Consider the following 22041-nt stretch of genomic DNA (forward strand, 5'->3'; position numbering starts at 1 on the left):
GTTTATCCAACAGTCCCAATACAACCAGTTTCAGCTAACTACAATAATTTATAATGTGCTCATAGATGCAGTATTGCAGTTTCAACTGATGTTTCTTTATTTGCTTCTTGGATAGAAATATCAGCATCTTTCACTTTGCTGAATACTATAGCATAAAGTACAGCAAACAACAGATATATGATAGTTGAACTACCCTCAGTCTGTAATAATGTGGGACTAGTGTAAGATTTGGGTAACTGGATGGTCAGCACAGACATGATGGGCCAAAGAGCCTGTTTCCACGCTGAATGACTCTATAAAATGGATTTCCTTTCACCATTCCATTAGCAAGCTTCATATCAGATGGGAATGGCAAATGAGCTTATACCAGGGCACTGCTGAATTGCCTTTGCTCAGGCTGTATGTCTTCTTCTCACTGTTGGCCTTGTTGTCATTGCAAAAACCGGTACCACCATGCCTGCTAATGAAAGGATCCACCGCAAACAACCAACGCTTTCTGAGTGCAGACTGCTGTCCTCATTGCACGTACTGCAGAGCACTCACTAAAGATACACCTCAATGCATTACCTTGGCCTCTTTGCTGAACGCGGCTGGACAGGGCCCGACCGTCAGCTCTGCTCCAGTAGTAGTAGAAAGGAGCTTGGCCAATGACCTGGCACCTCAGACTCACTGTGCCACCCTGTTCCACTTCCACTCTCGGAGGGATGACACTAACCACGAAAGGATTGTGATCTAAAGGAAAAAGCAATGAGGTTCATTATCACTGACATGACATGACATCTGTTGGTTTTATGGCAAAAGTACAGTGAAAGGCACGAAAATGACTGTAAGTTACAATATAAAAAAAATAAATAATTAGTGCAAAAGAGGAATGGTGAGGTCGTGTTCATGGGTTTGTGGAACATCCCAAAATCTGCAAATCACATTCAACCATTGAGTTTTTTTTAAATTACAGGATATTTATTTCTGCAAGTTGAGCAAAGACTAAATTATATCCGGCCATTGGAAATCCATAATATTTCCATCGGCTATATTTAACCTATTCACGAGCAGCAGCCACAGGAAATTCCAACCTACTCTTGAACTACTTTTAGTCTCTTTCTTACCATTTAGGTAATTACTATTGTTCAAGTGATCTAAACATTTCAATATTTCTATTGTACAATTTTCCAAATGTCAGACTCCCCTGATTAAAGGAACGGTGCTGGAGGATTGGAGAATTACTAGCATTGCTCAGTTGTTTGGATAGGAAAGGATAAGCTCAGTAATTATGGGTTAGTTAGGTCCCACGTGGCCATCTAGTTAAGAAAGAAAAAGCCTTCGGGATCCATGGGAGGGGATCTGCTAGCTCAATTCAAGCTGACAGGAAGGAAAAGGTAATGGTTGATGGGTGTGACTGTGGCTGGAAGTTTGTGAAATGTGGAGTTCCAAAGGACTGGGTATATTGTCCCTTGCTTATTGTGATATACATGAAATATCTGGACTTAAAAAGAAGGGAAGCCGAAAGAAAAATTTGTAAATGGTAATAAATTGACTGGTTGACAGAAAGGACATAAACTGTAAATTGCAGGAGGATATAGCTGGTCTTGTCAGTTAGGTAGCAAGGAGCAAATTTTAATTTAATTTAATCCAGGGAAATGCAAAATAAAGCATTTGGGTGGTGCAAAAAAGGCTAAGGAAGGGGAAAAGAACAGTAAATGGGATGGTGTGGAGCAATCATCCAAGGTCCTTAAACATTAGAGGACAGGACAGATGGTGTGAGAAAAAGGCATGTGGGATGCATTATTAGCCATAAAATTTAACAAGCAGCTTAGACTCAAAATACAAACAATAGCAGTTAGACAGAGCTTGACTATTACAGACAATTCTCCTCACAGTATTATCACAAAATCTGATTGTATTGGCAAGGGCACAGAGGAGATGTTGCCAGCGTCGGAAAATGCTACTTAAAAAGCATTCAAAGCTGGATTTTTTTCTTCCAAAAGAGGGGACTGAGGAAAGATTCCGATAAGGTGCATAGAATTAGAAAAGACCTAGTGAAAATAAGTATTTCCCTAAAAAATATTGGAAATAATTGAAGCATAGAAAAAATAATTTCGCCAAAGCCTGATAGGAGTCTGGAGCTCACTGTCCGAGAGGGAGGTATGGGCAGAAATTCTCTTCACATTTAGAAATACTGATCTGTATTTTTAAAGAATCATGACTAAATTAGGCCACTTCTAGTGCCAGAATGGGGGAATTTCAACGTGTGCAAATACAATGGATTGCTTCATTGCCGACGTTTTCTGTGATCCTGTGCTCATGATACTGCAGACACTAAAGATCTGCTTCAATTCTATCTATATGAGTGACTCTGAGTTTCCAGTCACCTCTCACAGCCTCACTTCCACTCTGGCTCAGGCCTCCTCTATAGTTCTAAGCCTAGCATGAACTAGAGCAGCGGTCCCCAACCACCGGGCCGCAAAGCATGTGCTACCAGGCCGCGAGGAAACGATATCATTTGGCGATATGAAATGATATGAGTCAGTTGCACATTTCCTCATTCCCTGTCACGCCCACTGTTGAACTTGAATGCACGCGAGGTCATCTGTCGGTCATTAACCTACAACTACTTGATGAGTAAAAAACAAACGTCACTTGAGAGTTTCTTTGGAAGAGGTGGTAGGGGACGTAAAAGGCTTAATGATGATGATATCGCAGAACGAGCTGAGGCTGAGACTGCAAAAAAAAAGAAAGCTTCTTTCAACAGAAAATACAACGAGTTGTACATAAAATATGGCTTTATTGCGACCGGTGACTCGCACGCTCCAAGCCCCCCGTGTGTGATATGTGGAGACAAGCTGTCTAATGAGACAATGAAGCCCTCAAAACTGCTTCGGAACCTTGAGTCCAGCACCCTGCACTTAAAGACAACCCGTTGAGTTTTTTGAGCGGAAAAAACATGAGCAAGAGGGACAGAAGCAAGTGCTGAGAGCGACTACCTCCACAAATGCTGCTGCTCTGAGAGCGTCGTACTTAGTGGCTAGCCGTATTGCTAAGGCTAAGAAGCCTTTCACTGTTGGTGAAGAATTGACTCTGCCTGCTGCCAGGACATGTGCCGTGAACTGTTGGGAGAAGCTGCAGCTAACAAGGTGGCACAGGTTTCTCTTTCAGCGACCACAGTTTCAAGGAGAATCGATGACATAGCGGAGGACATCGAAGCACAGTTGTTGGAACAGCTTAACGAGTCGCCATGGTATGCTGTCCAGGTCGATGAGTCTACCGATGTCGACAACAAGGCAATACTGCTGGTTTATGTGCGATATATATTTCAAGACGATGTGTAGGAGGAAATGTTGTGTGCACTGCCGCTGCCAACTAACACAACTGGGGCAGAACTATTCAAGTCTTTGAATGACTACATGTCAGGCAAACTGGACTGGTCATTCTGTGTTGGAATATGCACAGACGGGGCTGCAGCTATGACTGGACGGCTGTCTGGTTTCACTACCCGAGTCAAAGAGGTTGCTCCTGAATGCCGGTCTACACACTGTGTCACACACAGGGAAATGCTGACTAGCCAAAAAATGTCACCTGATCTTAACAGCGCATTTAGTGACGTTGTTGTAGCTATCAATCACATCAAAGCAAAAGCCCTTAACTCACGTCTGTTTGAGCAGCTTTGTGAGGAAATGGATGCAGAGCACAACGCTTCTCTTACACACTGAAGTCAGGTGGGTTTCAAGGGGAAGAGCCCTGGCCAGGGTTTTTGAGTTAAGAGAGCAGCTACAGAGATTTCTTTCAGGAAAAAAGTCACCACTGGCAGCACACTTCAGTGACGAGGAGTGGATAGCAAAACTCACTTATCTGTGTGACATCTTCAACCTGCTCAATGAACTTAATTTGGCACTTCAAGGGAGAATGACAACTGTCTTCAAGTTAGCAGATAAAGTGTCTGCTTTTAAAGCCAAACTGGAACTGTGGGGACGGCGAGTCAACAGGGACATATTTGACATATCCCAACATTAGATGGGATTTTGGGAGAGACTGAGGCTGCACTGTCCTTCTCACAGCTGGTGCGTGATCACCTATCTTCACTGTCGACAGAATTCGAGCGTTACTTCCCAACCACAAATGACCCAAGATGTGCAAAGGAATGGGTCCGTGACCCATTTGTGAATGTCCCCGGTGAATCATCCATGTCAGCACGGGAAGAAGATCAACTCCCCGAGCTAACAAATGATGGTAGGCTGAAAAGTATGTTTGACTTAACACCTATGCCAGCATTCTGGATCAAAAAGTCAAGGCTGAATATCCTGAGACAGCCGCGAAAGCACTGAAAACGTTCCTTCATTTCCAACATCCTATCTCTGCGAAGAGGGGTTTTCTACAATGAATGCAACGAAAACTAAATTGTGGAATAGACCGGACATAAGGAACCCCCTTCGAGTATCGCTGTCTCCCATCACCCCTTGATGGGAGGGCAATAAGCCCAGGACTCCCACTGATTCAGTGATATTGATGTGTTGCAATGATTTTATATGTTCATATGAGGAAAATATGCGCTGTGTGTTTAATATCCAAACGTTACTTAAAATGTTATGATGCTATTGACTTATAAGTGACTTATAACTGATTTATTACTATATTCATGCGAGGAAAATATGTGCTGTGTGTTTAATATTAAATTCGTTAGATAAACCCTTTTAGAAGCAAAATTGAGTGTATTAGCCACTTATAAGTGACTTACAGTTGACTTATCACTTACATTCCCGTTGTGATTAACACTGCCCCCACCACCCCATCAGCCGGTCCACAAGAATATTGTCAATATTAAACCGGTCTGCGGTGCAAAAAAGGTTGGGGACCCCTGGACAGGAGGAGCAGGACACAATCCATTGTTCCTGCTCAGAACAGCCTTCCAGGCTCAACATTGAACTTAACAACCTCCATTTCCCACATCCTTATTCCAAATTTCTGGCCACTCAGCCAAGTTCTTTGGGTAATTTTAGATTATCATCCTTTATCTCCTCAGTACCCATACTCCCTTGCTCCTTTTAAAACCTCCAGATCCTCTAACTGGTTCAACAGGACCACTGTTTCATTTACCATGACGCAGCCAAGTATTTCTAGCATTTTGCTTTTGCTACTAGCACAAACTTCCACTCCTATCCAATAACTGATGATTCAGCGATGGAAAACTAGAGTCTTCCAAGTTGAGGAGCTGATCAGCATAGTTAACGTCCTGCTGTGGACAAGGCATTCTGCCACATTGTGCACTTCTATACAGCTCAGTAATGATAAAAGAATTGGTGAATTTAGAGATGTATGATCCAAAATCTCAATTGAATTAGTAGATTCCATGCTCTGATGTTCGTAAAAAGACATCGTTTTTGAAATGGCTTTTGGATACAAAGAGTTACACGACAAATTCTTCGCAACAATGATGTGCACACAGATCAATAGAAAGCTTCAAATCTTCCCCTCTCAGACCTATTCATATACATACCAATCGGAAGGCACCTCTGTCCTGGAATTCCAGGATTTCCAGTATACCCAGGAGCACAGCTGAAACAAAACCCACAACGTTACTGGATGGAAAGTCAGAAATCAGTAGCAGGTTGCTTATACCCCTCAAGGGTCAATTAAAACTATCATTGACATGTCCTAGCACAATTTTTAGTGCATTTATATTAAGACTTGTATCTGTCTAATATATAAATGTAAATGACAAAGTGTGAGCTCAAATGATTTAAATGCTTAATTCCAGCATTGCTGTAGCACTAGACAAAGCTTTACTCAAGACGAATATGCTAATATACACACCACAGGATTAAGTGGTGTTGCAAACCCAAAGTATTCACTCAGGTTCATGATACATCCTGATCTCCTGTCAAAGCCCTTGATGGAGGACCACAGGCAAGGTTCAGAAGAAGGGGTGGGGAACAGGAGAGTAGCTATAGGTCTGAAAATCCACTGGGAGTGTGTTATCTCATTGGGTATTCTTCTTTATTAGGGAGAGGGGGGTTTAAACAAAGTTGGCAGGGGATGGGAACCAGAGTGATGGGGCTGAAGATTGGTATACATTGATGAGTCTGTGGGGATGGACAGGCAATGATGCGGTGAAATTGAAAAGGGTGAAGAATACAGGAGTGAAGGTGTTATATTTTAATGCATGCAGTATATGAAATAAGGGAGATGATTTGTAGCACAGTTAGAGATTGACAGGTATGATGTTGCTGGCATCACTGAGGTGTGACTGAAAGAAGATCATAACTGGGAGATTAACAACAAAGGATACAACTTGTTTCAAAAGGACAGGCAGATAGGCAGAGAGGGTGGGGTGGTTCTGTTGATAAAACATGAAATCAAATCCTTAGAAAGTGACATAGGATCAGAAGATGTGGAATCCTTGTGGATACAGTTAAGAAATTGCAAGGGTAAAGAGACCCTGGTGGAAGTTATACTGTATATGATAGTCATGGGGGATTTCAATATGTAAGTAGATTAGGAAAATCAGGTTGGTGCTGGATCCCCAAAGAAAGAGTTTGCAGAATGCTTACGAGGTGGCTTTTTAGAGCAGCTTATGGTTGAGCCCACTAGGGGATAGGCATTTCTGGACCAGATTTGACTAGGGAGTATAAGGTAAAGGAACTCTTGGGAGGCAGGGATTATATGATAGAATTCACCCTGCAGTTTGAGAGGGAGAAGTTAAAGTCAGACATTAACAGCATTACCGTGGAATACAGGGAATTACAGAGGTATGAGACAGGAGTTAGCCAAAGTTGATTGGAAGGGGACACTAGCAGGGATGATGATCGGAAGGGGACACTAGCAGGGATGATGATTGGAAGGGGACACTAGCAGGGATGATGATCGGAAGGGGACACTAGCAGGGATGATGATCGGAAGGGGACACTAGCAGGGATGATGATTGGAAGGGGACACTAGCAGGGATGATGATCGGAAGGGGACACTAGCAGGGATGATGATCGGAAGGGGACACTAGCAGGGATGATGATCGGAAGGGGACACTAGCAGGGATGATGATCGGAAGGGGACACTAGCAGGGATGATGATCGGAAGGGGACACTAGCAGGGATGATGATCGGAAGGGGACACTAGCAGGGATGATGATCGGAAGGGGACACTAGCAGGGATGATGATCGGAAGGGGACACTAGCAGGGATGATGATCGGAAGGGGACACTAGCAGGGATGATGATCGGAAGGGGACACTAGCAGGGATGATGATCGGAAGGGGACACTAGCAGGGATGATGATCGGAAGGGGACACTAGCAGGGATGATGATCGGAAGGGGACACTAGCAGGGATGATGATCGGAAGGGGACACTAGCAGGGATGATGATCGGAAGGGGACACTAGCAGGGATGATGATCGGAAGGGGACACTAGCAGGGATGATGATCGGAAGGGGACACTAGCAGGGATGATGATCGGAAGGGGACACTAGCAGGGATGATGATCGGAAGGGGACACTAGCAGGGATGATGATCGGAAGGGGACACTAGCAGGGATGATGATCGGAAGGGAACACTAGCAGGGATGATGATCGGAAGGGGACACTAGCAGGGATGATGATCGGAAGGGGACACTAGCAGGGATGATGATCGGAAGGGGACACTAGCAGGGATGATGATCGGAAGGGGACACTAGCAGGGATGATGATCGGAAGGGGACACTAGCAGGGATGATGATCGGAAGGGGACACTAGCAGGGATGATGATCGGAAGGGGACACTAGCAGGGATGATGATCGGAAGGGGACACTAGCAGGGATGATGATCGGAAGGGGACACTAGCAGGGATGATGATCGGAAGGGGACACTAGCAGGGATGATGATCGGAAGGGAACACTAGCAGGGATGATGATCGGAAGGGGACACTAGCAGGGATGATGATCGGAAGGGGACACTAGCAGGGATGATGATCGGAAGGGGACACTAGCAGGGATGATGATCGGAAGGGGACACTAGCAGGGATGATGATCGGAAGGGGACACTAGCAGGGATGATGATCGGAAGGGGACACTAGCAGGGATGATGATCGGAAGGGGACACTAGCAGGGATGATGATCGGAAGGGGACACTAGCAGGGATGATGATCGGAAGGGGACACTAGCAGGGATGATGATCGGAAGGGGACACTAGCAGGGATGATGATCGGAAGGGGACACTAGCAGGGATGATGATCGGAAGGGAACACTAGCAGGGATGATGATCGGAAGGGGACACTAGCAGGGATGATGATCGGAAGGGGACACTAGCAGGGATGATGATCGGAAGGGGACACTAGCAGGGATGATGATCGGAAGGGGACACTAGCAGGGATGATGATCGGAAGGGGACACTAGCAGGGATGATGATCGGAAGGGGACACTAGCAGGGATGATGATCGGAAGGGGACACTAGCAGGGATGATGATCGGAAGGGGACACTAGCAGGGATGATGATCGGAAGGGGACACTAGCAGGGATGATGATCGGAAGGGGACACTAGCAGGGATGATGATCGGAAGGGGACACTAGCAGGGATGATGATCGGAAGGGGACACTAGCAGGGATGATGATCGGAAGGGGACACTAGCAGGGATGATGATCGGAAGGGGACACTAGCAGGGATGATGATTGGAAGGGGACACTAGCAGGGATGATGATTGGAAGGGGACACTAGCAGGGATGATGATTGGAAGGGGACACTAGCAGGGATGATGATCGGAAGGGGACACTAGCAGGGATGATGATCGGAAGGGGACACTAGCAGGGATGATGATCGGAAGGGGACACTAGCAGGGATGATGATTGGAAGGGGACACTAGCAGGGATGATGATTGGAAGGGGACACTAGCAGGGATGATGATCGGAAGGGGACACTAGCAGGGATGATGATCGGAAGGGGACACTAGCAGGGATGATGATCGGAAGGGGACACTAGCAGGGATGATGATCGGAAGGGAACACTAGCAGGGATGATGATCGGAAGGGGACACTAGCAGGGATGATGATTGGAAGGGGACACTAGCAGGGATGATGATTGGAAGGGGACACTAGCAGGGATGATGATTGGAAGGGGACACTAGCAGCAATGGCTGGAATTTCTGGGGGCAACTCAGAAGACACAGGATAGATGTATCACAAAGATGAAAAAGTATTCTAGAGGGAGGATGAGACAACTGTGGCTGACAAAGGAAGTCAAAGACAGCATAAAAGCAAAATAGAGGGCATATAATAGAGCAAAAATTAGTTTGAAGTTAGAGGATTGGGGAGTATTTAAAAAAACAACAGAAGACAACAAAAAAAGAGACAAGATGAAGTATAAAGGTAAGCTAGCCAATAGTATAAAAGAACATGTCAAACGTTTTTTAAGCTGTAAAAGGAGTAAAAGAGAGGCGAGAGTGCATATTGGAGATAGTAATGGTGTACAAAGTTACTGAGTATTTTGCATCAGTCTTCACTATGGAAGACGTTAGCAGTATGCCAGAAATGCGAGAGTGTCAGGGGGCAGAAGTGAGTGTAGTTGCTATCACTAATGAGCAGGTCTGGAGGGAGCTATGTTACCTGGACCAGATGGACTACACGCCAGGGTTCTGAAAGAGGTCCTGAAGAGATTGTGGAAGCATTAGTAATGATCCTCTGCAAATCACTAGATTCTGGAATGTTTCTTGGAGGACTGGACAATTGCAAATGCCACTCCACTCTTTAAAAAGTGAGGGAGGCAGAAGAAAGGAAATTGTAGGCCAGTTAGCCTGACTTCGCTGGTTGGAAAGATGTTGGCGTATATTATTAACGATGAGGTTTGAACTTGGAGTCACGTGATAAAATAGGCCAAAGCCAGCATGGTTTCCTTGAGGGAAAATCTTGCCTGACAAATGTGTTGGAATTCTTTCAGGAAATTACAGACTGGATAGACAAAGGAACGTATGTGGATGTTGTTTACTTAAACTTTCAGAAGGTGCTGCACATGAGGCTGTTTAACAAGATAAGAGCCCATGGTATTACGTGAAAGGTACTAGCATAGATAGAAGATTGGCTAACTGGCAGGAGGCAAAGAGTGGGAATAAAGGGGGCCTATTCTCGTTGGCTAACAGTGACAATTGGTGTTCCACTTGGGTTGATATTGGGGCCACTTCTTTTTGCATTATACTGTATGTTAATGATTTGGATGATGGAATTCATGGCTTTGTAGAGGGGCAGGTAGTGATTAGGAAGCAGGGGGCGTACGGAAGGTTTTGAACAGATTAGAGAATGGGCAAAGAAGTGGCAGGTTGAAGACAGTGTAAGGAAGTGTATGGTCATGCACTTTAGTAGAAGGAATAAAGGTGTATACTACTTTCTAAATGAGGAGATAATTCAAAAATCAGAGATGCTAAGGGACTTAGGAGACCTTGTGTAAGATTCCCCAAAGGTTAACTTGCAGTTTGAGTTGGAAGTAAGGACAGGAAATGTAATGTTAGCATTTATTTCGAGAAGACTGAGATATAAAAGCAAGGGTGTAATGCTGAGGGTTTATAAGATATTGGTCAGATCCCACTTCAAGCAGTTTTGGGCCCCTTATATAAGTAAGGATGTGCTGGAAATGAGGGGGTCCAGATGAGGCTCATGAGAATGGTCCCAGGAATGAAAGGATTAACATATGAGGAGTGTTTAATGGCTCTAGGCCTGTACTCACTTAGGTTAAGAAGAATGAGGAGGATCTCATTGAAACCTATCGAATATTGAAGGGCCTAGACAAAGTGGATGTACAGAGGATGAGTCGAGGACCAGAGGGCACAGCCTCAGAATAGAAGGACGTTCAGTTGGAACAGAGATGAGAAGGAATTTCCTTAGCAAGAGGGTGGTGAATCTGTGGAATTCATTGCCACAGGAGGCAGTGAAAGCCAAATCATGGAGTATATTTAAAGCAGAGGTTGATGGGTTAGTCACGGTGTCAAAGGTTATGATGAGAAGTCAGGAGAATGGGTCAAGAAAGATAATAACTCAGCCTTAATGGAATGGTGGAGCAGAGTCAACGGGCAAAGTGGCCTAATTCTGCTCCTCTGCCCTTTTGTCTTATGTTCTTTAGCTTGCTGACATGACTACTTGGACCTTTTTAATCAAAGACAGCTCCAGCCTCTAATTCCTCCATCTGGATTCAGGAAGGTGAGAGAAGTAGCAGAGCCCTTGTCCACTGACTGATCAACTAGACCCCAGGCGGGGAGCAATTGAGAAAGTGATCTTGTTACCCAGGACTGAGCCCGGGGGGAGAGTAGGCTGCAGGGGAGTGGATGGACAATCAGGCCAACTTACCTTTCACAGTGCTGCCCAGTGTAGCCTGGTAGACAGGCTGAACACGTGTAACCACCCACACCATTGCTCTCACAGATGGGTGAGAACCTAGGAGAGAAAAACTTGTGAGACACACACCACAGAAACATCATTTCCACACAGTCAGATGCATTCAAATCTATAATGACCCACAAGCTGAGATTCGCTTTGCGCTGCTTTAACAATGACCCTGTTAGGATCAATGACTGACAGTGGCAAAGGTTGTGAAGAGGGAGATGGAGGACATGGAGAGCATGGTCTGTCAGGATTTGGCAATGACTCTCTCACACCACTTGACTGCTGAACTACAGGGAGATAGTTACATCATTCAGTCTCCTGCTGTAGCATCAGTAGAGAAAACAGAAACAGAAAGGAGTCAGTAGGTCAGGCACAGAGAAACAGAGACTCTTACACAAGCCCAGTGGCTTCTGCAAGGGTGACACGGTCAAAGTCCGATCTGGGGGTAGAAGGGTGGGTTGGCAAGTTTGCAGACGACACAAAGGTTGGTGGTGTTGTAGATAGTGCAGAGGATTGTCAAAGATTGCAGAGAGACATTGATAGGATGCAGAAGTGGGCTGAGAAGTGGCAGATGGAGTTCAACCCGGAGAAGTGTGAGGTGGTACACTTTGGAAGGACAAACTCCAAAGCAGAGTACAAAGTAAATGGCAGGATACTTGGTAGTGTGGAGGAGCAGAGGGATCTGGGGGTATATGTCCACAGATCCCTGAAAGTTGCCTCACAGGTATATAGGGTAGTTAAGAAAGCTTATGGGGTGTTAGCTTTCATAAGTGGAGGGATAGAGTTTAAGAGTCGCTATGTAATGATGCAGCTCTGTAAAACTCTGGTTAGGCCACACTTGGAGTACTGTGTCCAGTTCTGGTCACCCCACTATAGGAAGGATGTGGAAGCATTGGAAAGGGTACAGAGGAGATTTACCAGGATGCTGCCTGGTTTAGAAAGTATGCATTATGATCAGAGATTAAGGGAGCTAGGGCTTTACTCTTTGGAGAGAAGGAGGATGAGAGGAGACATGATAGAGGTGTACAAGATAATAAGAGGAATGGATAGAGTGGATAGCCAGCGCCTCTTCCTCAGGGCACCACTGCTCAATACAAGAGGACATGGCTTTAAGGTAAGGGGTGGGAAGTTCAAGGGGGATATTAGAGGAAGGTTTTTTACTCAGAGAGTGGTTGGTGCGTGGAATGCACTGCCTGAGTCAGTGGTGGAGGCAGATACACTAGTGAAGTTTAAGAGACTACTAGACAGGTATATGGAGGAATCTAAGGTGGGGGTTTATATGGGAGGCAGGGTTTGAGGGTCGGCACAACACTGTGGGCCGAAGGGCCTGTACTGTGCTGTACTATTCTATGTTCTATGTTAAGTCAGGACCTTGAGACCTCTGATAGACACCAAAATACAACCAATTGGTTAAACAGAAGCTTATGCTTCAAAATGATACAAATTGACAGCGCAGGACTGCATAACATTCTTAATTGCATGTAAAGCACACTGAATGAGCTGTTAAATGTTAAGTGTTTGTTTAACTAGGTAACTTACTGGTTTTCTGGGATCGTCAGAGGACAAGCACAGGGTTGGCAATCCCCTGGAGTTCTGGTTGTGGCATCACCATAATACCCAGGCGCGCAGTGAGCACAGAACTCCCCAGCAGTGTTATGTAAACAGTTCTATTTAAAGGAGTTAAAAAGAAAATTGCTTTAGTTAAGCCAATTTCATACTAGAGGCTGTAGCAGCGTATTAGTTATCAACATGTGTAGAGAACAAAGTACTCAGCCTATATTGATTTTGTATTGCGGTAAATCCATCTATTCAAGCTTCTTTTTCCACTGGAAGCAAACAACTCATCCTCTGCCAATAGTCAACTAACATATCCCATCAGTGAGTTGCTCGATAGTCATGGAGCTGGACTTACTGCATACTGATGTTGTGTAGTCATCTGGACTTGTGTACCGTCGGACAGTGCGTGGTCAAAAAAAGTTCAAGTGATTGTTTTTATTGTTATTGCAAAACCCTCTTGAACATTGGTACGTGCTACATGCAGTGTGCTGTGTACAGCTGGTACCATGTTTCATACCTTGCTGCCAGAGGAACACCGTTTCATTATTCATGTATAACTGAATGATAATTGAACTTGAACACAGTTAAATTTCTCTTTGATGATACAGTGATGTTCCCTACAACTGGAAAAAATGAAGTGTAAATATCGCTGTCTTTAACAACATGTCCGAGCCAAGTGTCACCTCTTCCCCACGTCTCACTTCACTCACATCCTCAGTAAACACTCACTAAAGTTGCCTTTATACTAATGCCAAGGTCCAGTACCTGCACGTGGCATGACAGCCACACTCACAGAGAATAGGAACAGGCCTTTCACACCACCAACTCCGCACCAACCATTGAGCACACAACCATACTGCACCCGTCACATTATGTTCTTCACTGGAATCAATGTATTATTGTAGCACATACTGAAAAACTTGCCTCACATACTGTTCATACAGATCAGATCATTATACAGCGCAGTGAGGTAGAACAAAGTAGAACTATAACAGTGCAGAGTAAAGTGTAACAACTACAGAGAAAGTTCAGTGCAGGTAAACAATAAGGCGCAAGGTCATAACGAGGCAGATTGTGAGATCAAGTACCCATTTTAACATACTAGGGAACCACCTGATTATCTAACAAGAGCAGGGAAAAAGCTGGTCTTGGGCTTGGTGGAACATGCACTCAGGGTTTTGAAGCTTCTGAAGGAAGAAGAGGTGACTCTCATCAGCACTCCACTGCCTGCACACTTGGACCACTTTACAACGACCAATTAAATGACTAACTCTCATGCCTTTGAAATACCGGAAGACTGTGGAGCCTCCACATGGATAGCAACACCGGATCGCAGGACAGAACGTGGTTCATTAGAGCTGCAGCTTTGCAATATATTGATCAGCGCTCATTGCCAAAGCAGGGACTGGAACCATTATCAACAATTAAAGCAGCACTGCTTTGGTCCAATAAAGTTCACAATGCTTCGTGAAGAAGCAAGCGTGATCTGGATCAGTCTCTCTGGGTCCTTAACCAGAGTTGTCATATCCCTGTTAAAAGCTTCCAGCTTCCTGTGTTGTTGCTGCACTCACTGCCCAGCCTTCCATCAGCGTGATCTTTGGTGAACCAGCACCATCACTCTCAATCAGCCTTCCCATCTACACATATGGAAATGTATTTTCACAAGATGCCCACGTGGAAAAAGTAGTCTCTCGAAATGAAGCTGGTCAGAGCTTGAGTTCTTTTTTGAGAAGAACATCGCTGTTTATTGAACATTCAGAGTACCCCTCAAGGAACTCCAGAACATATTTCATATTCATATTGGTCTTGAACAGTTTGGCATTTTTCAATGTAAAATTAATTTGAATACCAGTTTCCCAAAACTTTGCAACCTGGTATCCTGCAACACTGTGAAAATAACAGGCAAAACCTAGCTGGATTTAATTTTTACAGCAGTTTGTTTGACTTGCAGTGTTTTAGGCCTGCAATGGAAAGGTTGTGCTCTAAATCACGACCACGATACAGTGATACTGTGGAACCCACGAACAAACATCAAACCTCCCAGCTCACAGCCTGCTTTATTCTGCAGCATTCCTACTGCTTCAAGCTCTCGGTCCCTGTGAACGACATTGAGTGAGGTCTGACCGGGTTAATCAACACCTGTGGTAAGATTGAGTTAGACTAGATACACACCAAGAACTGTTCACAACTGGCTGGGTTAATGCTTCTTTTCTCATTACCCTGAAAATTCTCTCTTTGAAGATGCATGAGCTGTTCCTCTTTGAAGGTTTTTGCTGCACCTGCTTTCTCTGCCTTGTCAAGTAGAGTTCTCAAGACCCTAAAAATAACTCAGGGCAACTAAAAAGCTCCTGTCTGGTTCTTTTTCATTATGTTTATTACCTTTTGAAACACATCAATCAAAATACACCTCCTTCATTTACTTGACAAGCAATCTTCAGAAATTTAAACATTATTGAAATAGTAATAAACATCTGGTACCTTTTAACAGCTTGATGAAATTCTAATTCACTTTAGAGCCAGAGAGGATCCCAAGGTCTGCAACGAAATACTACCACTTCCAATAGGATTCCAAACTGGTTGGTAACAATACAGACTGGTCATCAAATCCAAAGCATCCTCCCTCACACATATTTAGGGACTCATTGCTTTAACTAGCTAGACTACAGATTGCTTTTATGGGCCTCCCACTTAGCAGTCCTTTGCCTAATGGCTACACAGTGAAATGTAGGCCTGAAGTAAATAGATTTCAATTATTTGTGCAACTATAAGGTTTACAGTACTCTTTACAGAGGTTCCTTGTACCCAGAAGCTTTTAAAATCTCTACCATTCAGAAGATGGTAATTGTGTGACATCTTCAATCTGTTTCATAGCTAATACTTATTGGTACAAGAGGTCCATTAGAAACATGAGACAAGCATACTTGGACAAAGGGAAAATTTGTTATTGAGCACCTTGTACTAAATCACTGACACACTGAAGTGGACTGGAATTCATGGCTTTGTGGCAAAGTTTGCGGATGATATGAAGACAGGTGGAGGAGTAGGTAGTGCTGAGGAAGCAATGCGATTGCAACAGGACTTAGACAAATTGGAAATATGGGCAAAAAATTGGCAGATGAAATACAGTGTTGGGAAATGCATTTTGGTAATAGGAACAATTGTGCAGACTATTATCTAATTGGAGAGAAGATTAAAAAACATCAGAGGTGCAGAGGGACTTAGAAGTTCTCGTGCTAGACTCCCAAAAGTTTAATTTACAGGTTGAGTCTGTGGTAAAGATGGCAAATGCAATGTTGGCATTTATTTCAAGGGGTATAGAATATAAAAACAAGGAGATAATGCTGAGGCTTTATAAGACATCAGTCAGGCTGCACTGGAGTATTTAAATTTCCTGATTGGTCAGGGCATCAATGGATATGGTGAGAAGGCAGGTGTATGGGGTTGAGTGGGATCTGGGATCAGCCATGACGGAATGGCAGAGCAGATTCAATGGGCTGAATGGCCTTAGTCTGCTCTTATGTCTTATGGACTGTGAGACTACGTACCATGCAAGCACCAGTCTCCGGATGGCAAGTGTCTGAGTGTCCATTACAGTCGCACCGCTCACAGTGTCCCAGGTACAGACCTCCTCCAGTCCTTGTGTAACCAGGTGCACAGTCCTAGGAAAGAAAAATAAGAGATTCACATGCACTGCTTTTCTCAAGCATCCTCCTGGTTGCACTTTGTTCTGTCTAAGCAAGAAAAAGTAATCATAATGAGAAATCTGAAGAATACTTGCCAACTCACTGGGCATGGAGAATCCACCTGGAGATCAGGGTCTAGGCTGCAGTTTCAATGGTCTCATAGTTCAAAGTAAATTTATTATCAAGGCACTTATATGTCACCATACACAACCTGGAGATTTGTTTTCTTGCTGATATATCTTTCAGTAAAAGATGAATTAATGAAAAATGGCAAAACAACAAGACAGGTAGACAAGCAGTGTGCAACAGACAACATATTGTGCAAATCAAAAGAAAAATAAATAAATAAATAAGCAATAAATATCAAGAACGAGAGATGAGGAGTCCTTGAAAGTGAGTCCATAGCTTATGGGAACAGTTCAGTGATGGGGTGAGTGAAATTAACCCCCCTGATTCAAGTCTGATGGTTGTGGGGTAATAACCTGGTGGTGTGAGTCCTGAGGCTCCTGTACCTCCTTCCTGAGGGCAGGAATGAGAAAAGAGCATCAACTGGCTGGTAGATCCCTGATGATGGATGCTGCTTTCCTGCAACACTTCATGTAGATGTGCTGAATGGTGGGGAGGGGATTTACCCGTGATGGACTGGGCCATATTCACTGCTTATTGTAGGAGTTTTCATTCAGGGGCAATGGTGTTTCCCGACCAGGCTGTGACGTAACAGGTCAATAGACTCTACACCATACATCTACAAAAGTTTGTTCAAGTTTTAGATACCATGCTGAACCTTTGCAAACTGTGAAGGAAATAGAGGCACTGTTGTGCTTTCTTCAAAATTGCACTTACATGCTGCACCCAGGATAGGTCTTCTAAAATTATAACACGGAGGAATTTAAAGTTTCTGACCTTTTTGATGATGGACCTCATGAGGTCAACAATCATTGCCTTGGTCTTGCTGACATTGAGTGAGAAGTTGCTGTTATGGTACCATTCAGCCAGATTTTTATTCTCCCTCCTATGTGCTGATTTGTCACCAGCTTTGATTCAGCCTGCTGTCAATCAGCAAACTGAAATATGGCATTGGAGCTGTGCTTAGCCTCACAGCCATAAACATAAAGTGAGCAGAGCAGGCATTTTTTCACTTCCTGAATCAGCTGTCACCCTTTCTATCATCTCTTTGAGAGTTGCATTTTAGTCAAAACGCAAAAAAAAACAACTGCAGGCACTGGAGGCCTTAAATAAAACTAGAGAATGAGAAAAATCCTCAGATCAGGTCATTTCTGTCTTTGAAGGAGTCTGTACTTAAGTACACCTGAACCGCAACATTAACTCTGCTTCTTTCTTCACAATTAGTCTAACCTGATTGAAGATATTGTAAAGGTAAAGTGAGGAAACAAAGAAGCAAGTTAGTGGGGAATGCTGATGCCTCCAGGAAGATCATCTCTGCAGGTGGATAGTAACACAGTAATTCTCCAGTTTGACAGAGACTTCTCTCCCCTCTCGTCCTTTTCTCTCTCCACATCTACCCACTTCTTCCAACGACACACTGCCTTTACCCTGTGTCTGCACCCTTTTCCACCCACTCCATTCTGCCGTCACCTACATACTCCTCCCACTGAGTCCCCTCCCTCACGGTTTGCACCTGCTCTCCACGTTTATCTTACTTGATTCCATGATCCGCCTTCCTTTCCCATCAGATTCCATCATCTACAGCCAGCATAGGTCGTCCACCATCACCTCCCAGCTTCTGTCACTATTCCCAATCATTCCTTCCCCATATGCCTTCCTCAAACAGATCCATCCACTGCTTGCCATCTCTTGCTCCACCTCTTCAGCTGAGTCCCGAGATGTCAGCTGTCCATTTTCCCCCATGGATACTGCCCAACCTGCTGAGTTGTTAGCTCCATACCTAGACCCATCTGCTGTCCATGATGGATATGCACCACACACACAAGTCACCAACACAGACTGTAAATTTGTAGAGCCATCCCAGAAACAAATAAAGAGGGTTACAGAGAGCCAGCTCCCCACCTTTGAGGGCATTTTCAAAGGTGGTGCCTTAAGGAGGTATTCTTCATGAAGAACTCTCACTATTGAGGACATGCCCTCTTCATATTACCACCATCAGGGAGGTACAGAAGCCTGGAGACCCACACCCAACAGTTTCTTCCCCTCTGCCATCAGATTTCTGCACAATCTATGAACTGGCGAACACTATCTGACTGTCCTCTTTTGCACTTCCGTTATTTTTACTGTAACTTCCTGTTTATTACGCTTGCACTGTCCTGCCACAACAACACATTTCATGACTTAGATCAGTGACAACAAACCTGATTCTGATAACCCTCAGTCCATTAATAAAACATTGATGACTGCAGGTCTACCAGAATCCAAAGTACCATGACTGTGGAGCTGGTTGTCAGTTACAGATACAAAATCATGGCCTGGGGTGGCACTACAGTTACCTGACAAGACAAGCCGTGGTAGCCTGGTGGACAGTGACATTCCTCCACCTCTCGGGCCAGTGCTAGGCCGGTGTGGTAGGGCACCGCAATCTCCATGCTCACATCAGACAGGCTGGCTGAGATCATCTCTGTCGAATAGGTGGCTCGGATGAGAACTTCATCCAGATCGGCCAGGACCATCAGCAGGTGCTCCCTGGTGGCAGGCTGCTTATCCGGACGTTTCCAGAATTGCTGAGGGGATGGAAGAGAATCACGACTGGCACTGGGTTCCTGAGAAAGATGACCAACCCACCCCCAACACTCCCCTGAGCCCACACCACATCTGACCGTGCTCCCACACTCTCCCGAAGTCCAACCCACCCTCAACACTCCCCTGAGCCCACACCACATCTGACCGTGCTCCCACACTCTCCCGAAGCCACACTCCATCTGACCACTCCCCAAAGCCCACACCCCATCTGACCACCCCAGTGACCACTAACCTGATTTGACCATCCCCTCCTTAATTCTCTGTAACCTCACCCCTTTCACATGCCCTTTCATAGCCCTTCAATGCTTTACCTCCTCAGAGAAGTAATGTACAGCAGCCTATGAGAGACCATGTCACCTGGAGAAAACCCACACGGTCACAGGTAGAACATGCAAACTCCACACAGCCAGCACCGAGGGCCAGAACGAACTTTGGTGCCAGAGTTGTCAGACAGTCAAGCTACTGCCCAGATTGTTTTCACATTTCCCATTTTTGACGTTTCCGGCAGTGGAACGTTGAAACAAAAAGCTTAGAATGAAAGTCTTTACCTCTTTGAACATGACTTCAAAGGTCCTGGTCTCTCCCGGCTGCAGCTGGTGAGTGTGGTGGGTGACTAATGTGATGTCATTACCCTGAAAGAGTAAAGGGAAAACACGTCCACATCGACATTCCATAGATTTCAACGGATGAGCATGGAAAAGGTACAATTCTTTAAGGATCCAACGTATGAAGGATTGAACAGTGGTTCCTTTCACACTCCAAATATAACAACCAACAATCTCTCTTTAGCAGGGAATGTTCTGCTGCGTCAATCCTCTTCGACAGGCTCAAATTTAGCGAGGGCCTTTTTGAAGGATTGCACCTACTTTAAGCACACAGAAGGAACAATAATGGCAAATATAGCAATTGCTCGGCTTCATTTAGTGCCTGGAATGTCAGGATTGATTAAAAATGCTGCCACCTGGTAGGGAGAGAGGCTAACATTACAGATTAGCCCAACTGTGGAATGCCTCACACGGTTGACCAACTGCCCTGTATGTGCTCCAGCAAAGCAGGAAGGTAAAGGCTGGAGAGTAAGAGGCTGCAGAACCAGCCACTGGCACTGAGCAAACTGCATCACAGCTTATATACAGCTATGGTGTAAACGAAAGCAATTCCTCAGTGTTTTGCCCAGTGCAGGGAGAGTCTAAAGCTACCATAGATCCATAGAATACTTTCTGTATGGAACACACACAAAATGCTGGAGGAATTCAGCAGGTCTGGCAGCACCTATGGAAAAGGGGATAGTCAATGTTTCAGGCCGAGACCCTTTATCAGGACCTACTGTATGCCACTGGGGTAATGAGATTTGCCTTCCTACAGAGTAATGCACTGGTGTAAGGGGTGGATTATCCTTCCTCTGATATGATTGCATCCTTTGGAGCACTAGGAGAGCTGGAATTACTTCTCACAGAGGGTGGTGTATCAGAGAAATTCTCCATGTTGCTGGGTTGTGGAGGTTGGATCATTTGTGGATATGTTAGGAAAAGATGGATACATTTTTTCAAAGATCAGGGAATGAAGGGCTATGTGTGACTGCACAAGAGGAACTTTGCGGCCCTGTAGCAGATCAAACATGGATATCTTGCATAGTAGATCAGGCCTGAGAGGCCAAGTAGCCTACTCCTGCTAATATTTTCTACTGCTGTGCTTTTGTACTGGGATTAGGGAAGGATGGAATCATAGACTACTGCAGCACAGAAACAGGCCCTTTGACCCATGTAGTCCATGCTAACTTGTTTCTCTGCCTAGTGCCATCTAATCACACTTGGACCCCTCCACACCTGTCTCATTCATCCATGCTTCTCTTAAATGTGGCAAATGACCTCACCTGCACTATCTCCCGTTGGCACTCATTCCACGCTCATACCACCCTCTGAGTGAAGTAATTCTCCCTCAGGTTCCGCTTAAGTATTTTACTTTTCACCTTTAACCTATGACCTTTAATTCTAGTCTTACCCAACCTCAGGGGTAAAGCCTGCTTACCCTATACTTACCATAACTATGCCCCTCATAATAGTTTATACTTCTATAAGATCTCCTCTCATTCCATGCTTTAGAAAATAAAAATCTTAATTTGTTCAACCTTTCCCTCTAACTCAGGTCCTCACTCCTGGCAATATCCTTTCAAGCTTATTAATATCTTTCCCCTGGTTTGGTGACCAGAACTGTGCACACAATACTCCAAGCTTGCCCTCACCAATATCTTGTACAACTTCCACATAACATCCCAACTCTTATTCTCAATGCTCTAATTTATGCAGGCCAATGTGCCAAAAGCTCTCTTTATCACCCTATCTACCTGTGATGCCATTTCCAAGGAATAATGGATCTGTATTCCCAGATCTCTACACTCTGCGCAGGTCCCGGCGGATTGGAAGACAGCAAATGTCACGCCACTTTTTAAAAAAGGGTGTAGGCAAAAGACGGGCAACTATAGGCCAGTTAGCTTAACATCTGTAGTCGGGAAAATGCTTTGAAGCTGTCATTAAGGAAGAAATAATGAAACATTTAGAAAGGAGTGGTTCCATTAAACAGATGCAGCATGGATTCAGAAAGGGCAGGTACTGTTTGACAAACTTACTGGAGTTCTTTGAGGACATAATGAGTGCGGTGGATGTCGTATACTTGGATTTCCAGAAGGCGTTCGATAAGGTGCCGCACAAGAGATTTATAAATAAGATACGGATGCATGGAGTCGGAGAAAGTGCATTACCATGGACAGTGGATTG

The 22041-nt window shown here is 44.7% G+C and overlaps 1 protein-coding gene across 4 annotated transcripts in view; it reads right to left on the reverse strand.

The window, feature by feature from the left end:
• hspg2 (heparan sulfate proteoglycan 2) overlaps positions 1–22041 on the reverse strand; it is a 546546-nt gene that overhangs the window by 194500 nt on the left and 330005 nt on the right. For all 4 annotated transcript variants that reach the window (XM_063033469.1, XM_063033470.1, XM_063033468.1 and 1 more), the window contains exons 35-41: positions 19819–19902; positions 19021–19251; positions 16421–16534; positions 12858–12985; positions 11283–11369; positions 5489–5547; positions 568–732 (exon numbers count right to left, since the gene is read on the reverse strand). In XM_063033469.1, the coding sequence (XP_062889539.1) occupies positions 568–732; positions 5489–5547; positions 11283–11369; positions 12858–12985; positions 16421–16534; positions 19021–19251; positions 19819–19902 (868 nt within the window). The remainder of the gene's footprint in view (positions 1–567; positions 733–5488; positions 5548–11282; positions 11370–12857; positions 12986–16420; positions 16535–19020; positions 19252–19818; positions 19903–22041) is intronic.

The sequence above is a fragment of the Mobula hypostoma genome, chromosome 25, assembly GCF_963921235.1.
Source record: "Mobula hypostoma chromosome 25, sMobHyp1.1, whole genome shotgun sequence".
NCBI lineage: Eukaryota > Metazoa > Chordata > Chondrichthyes > Myliobatiformes > Myliobatidae > Mobula > Mobula hypostoma.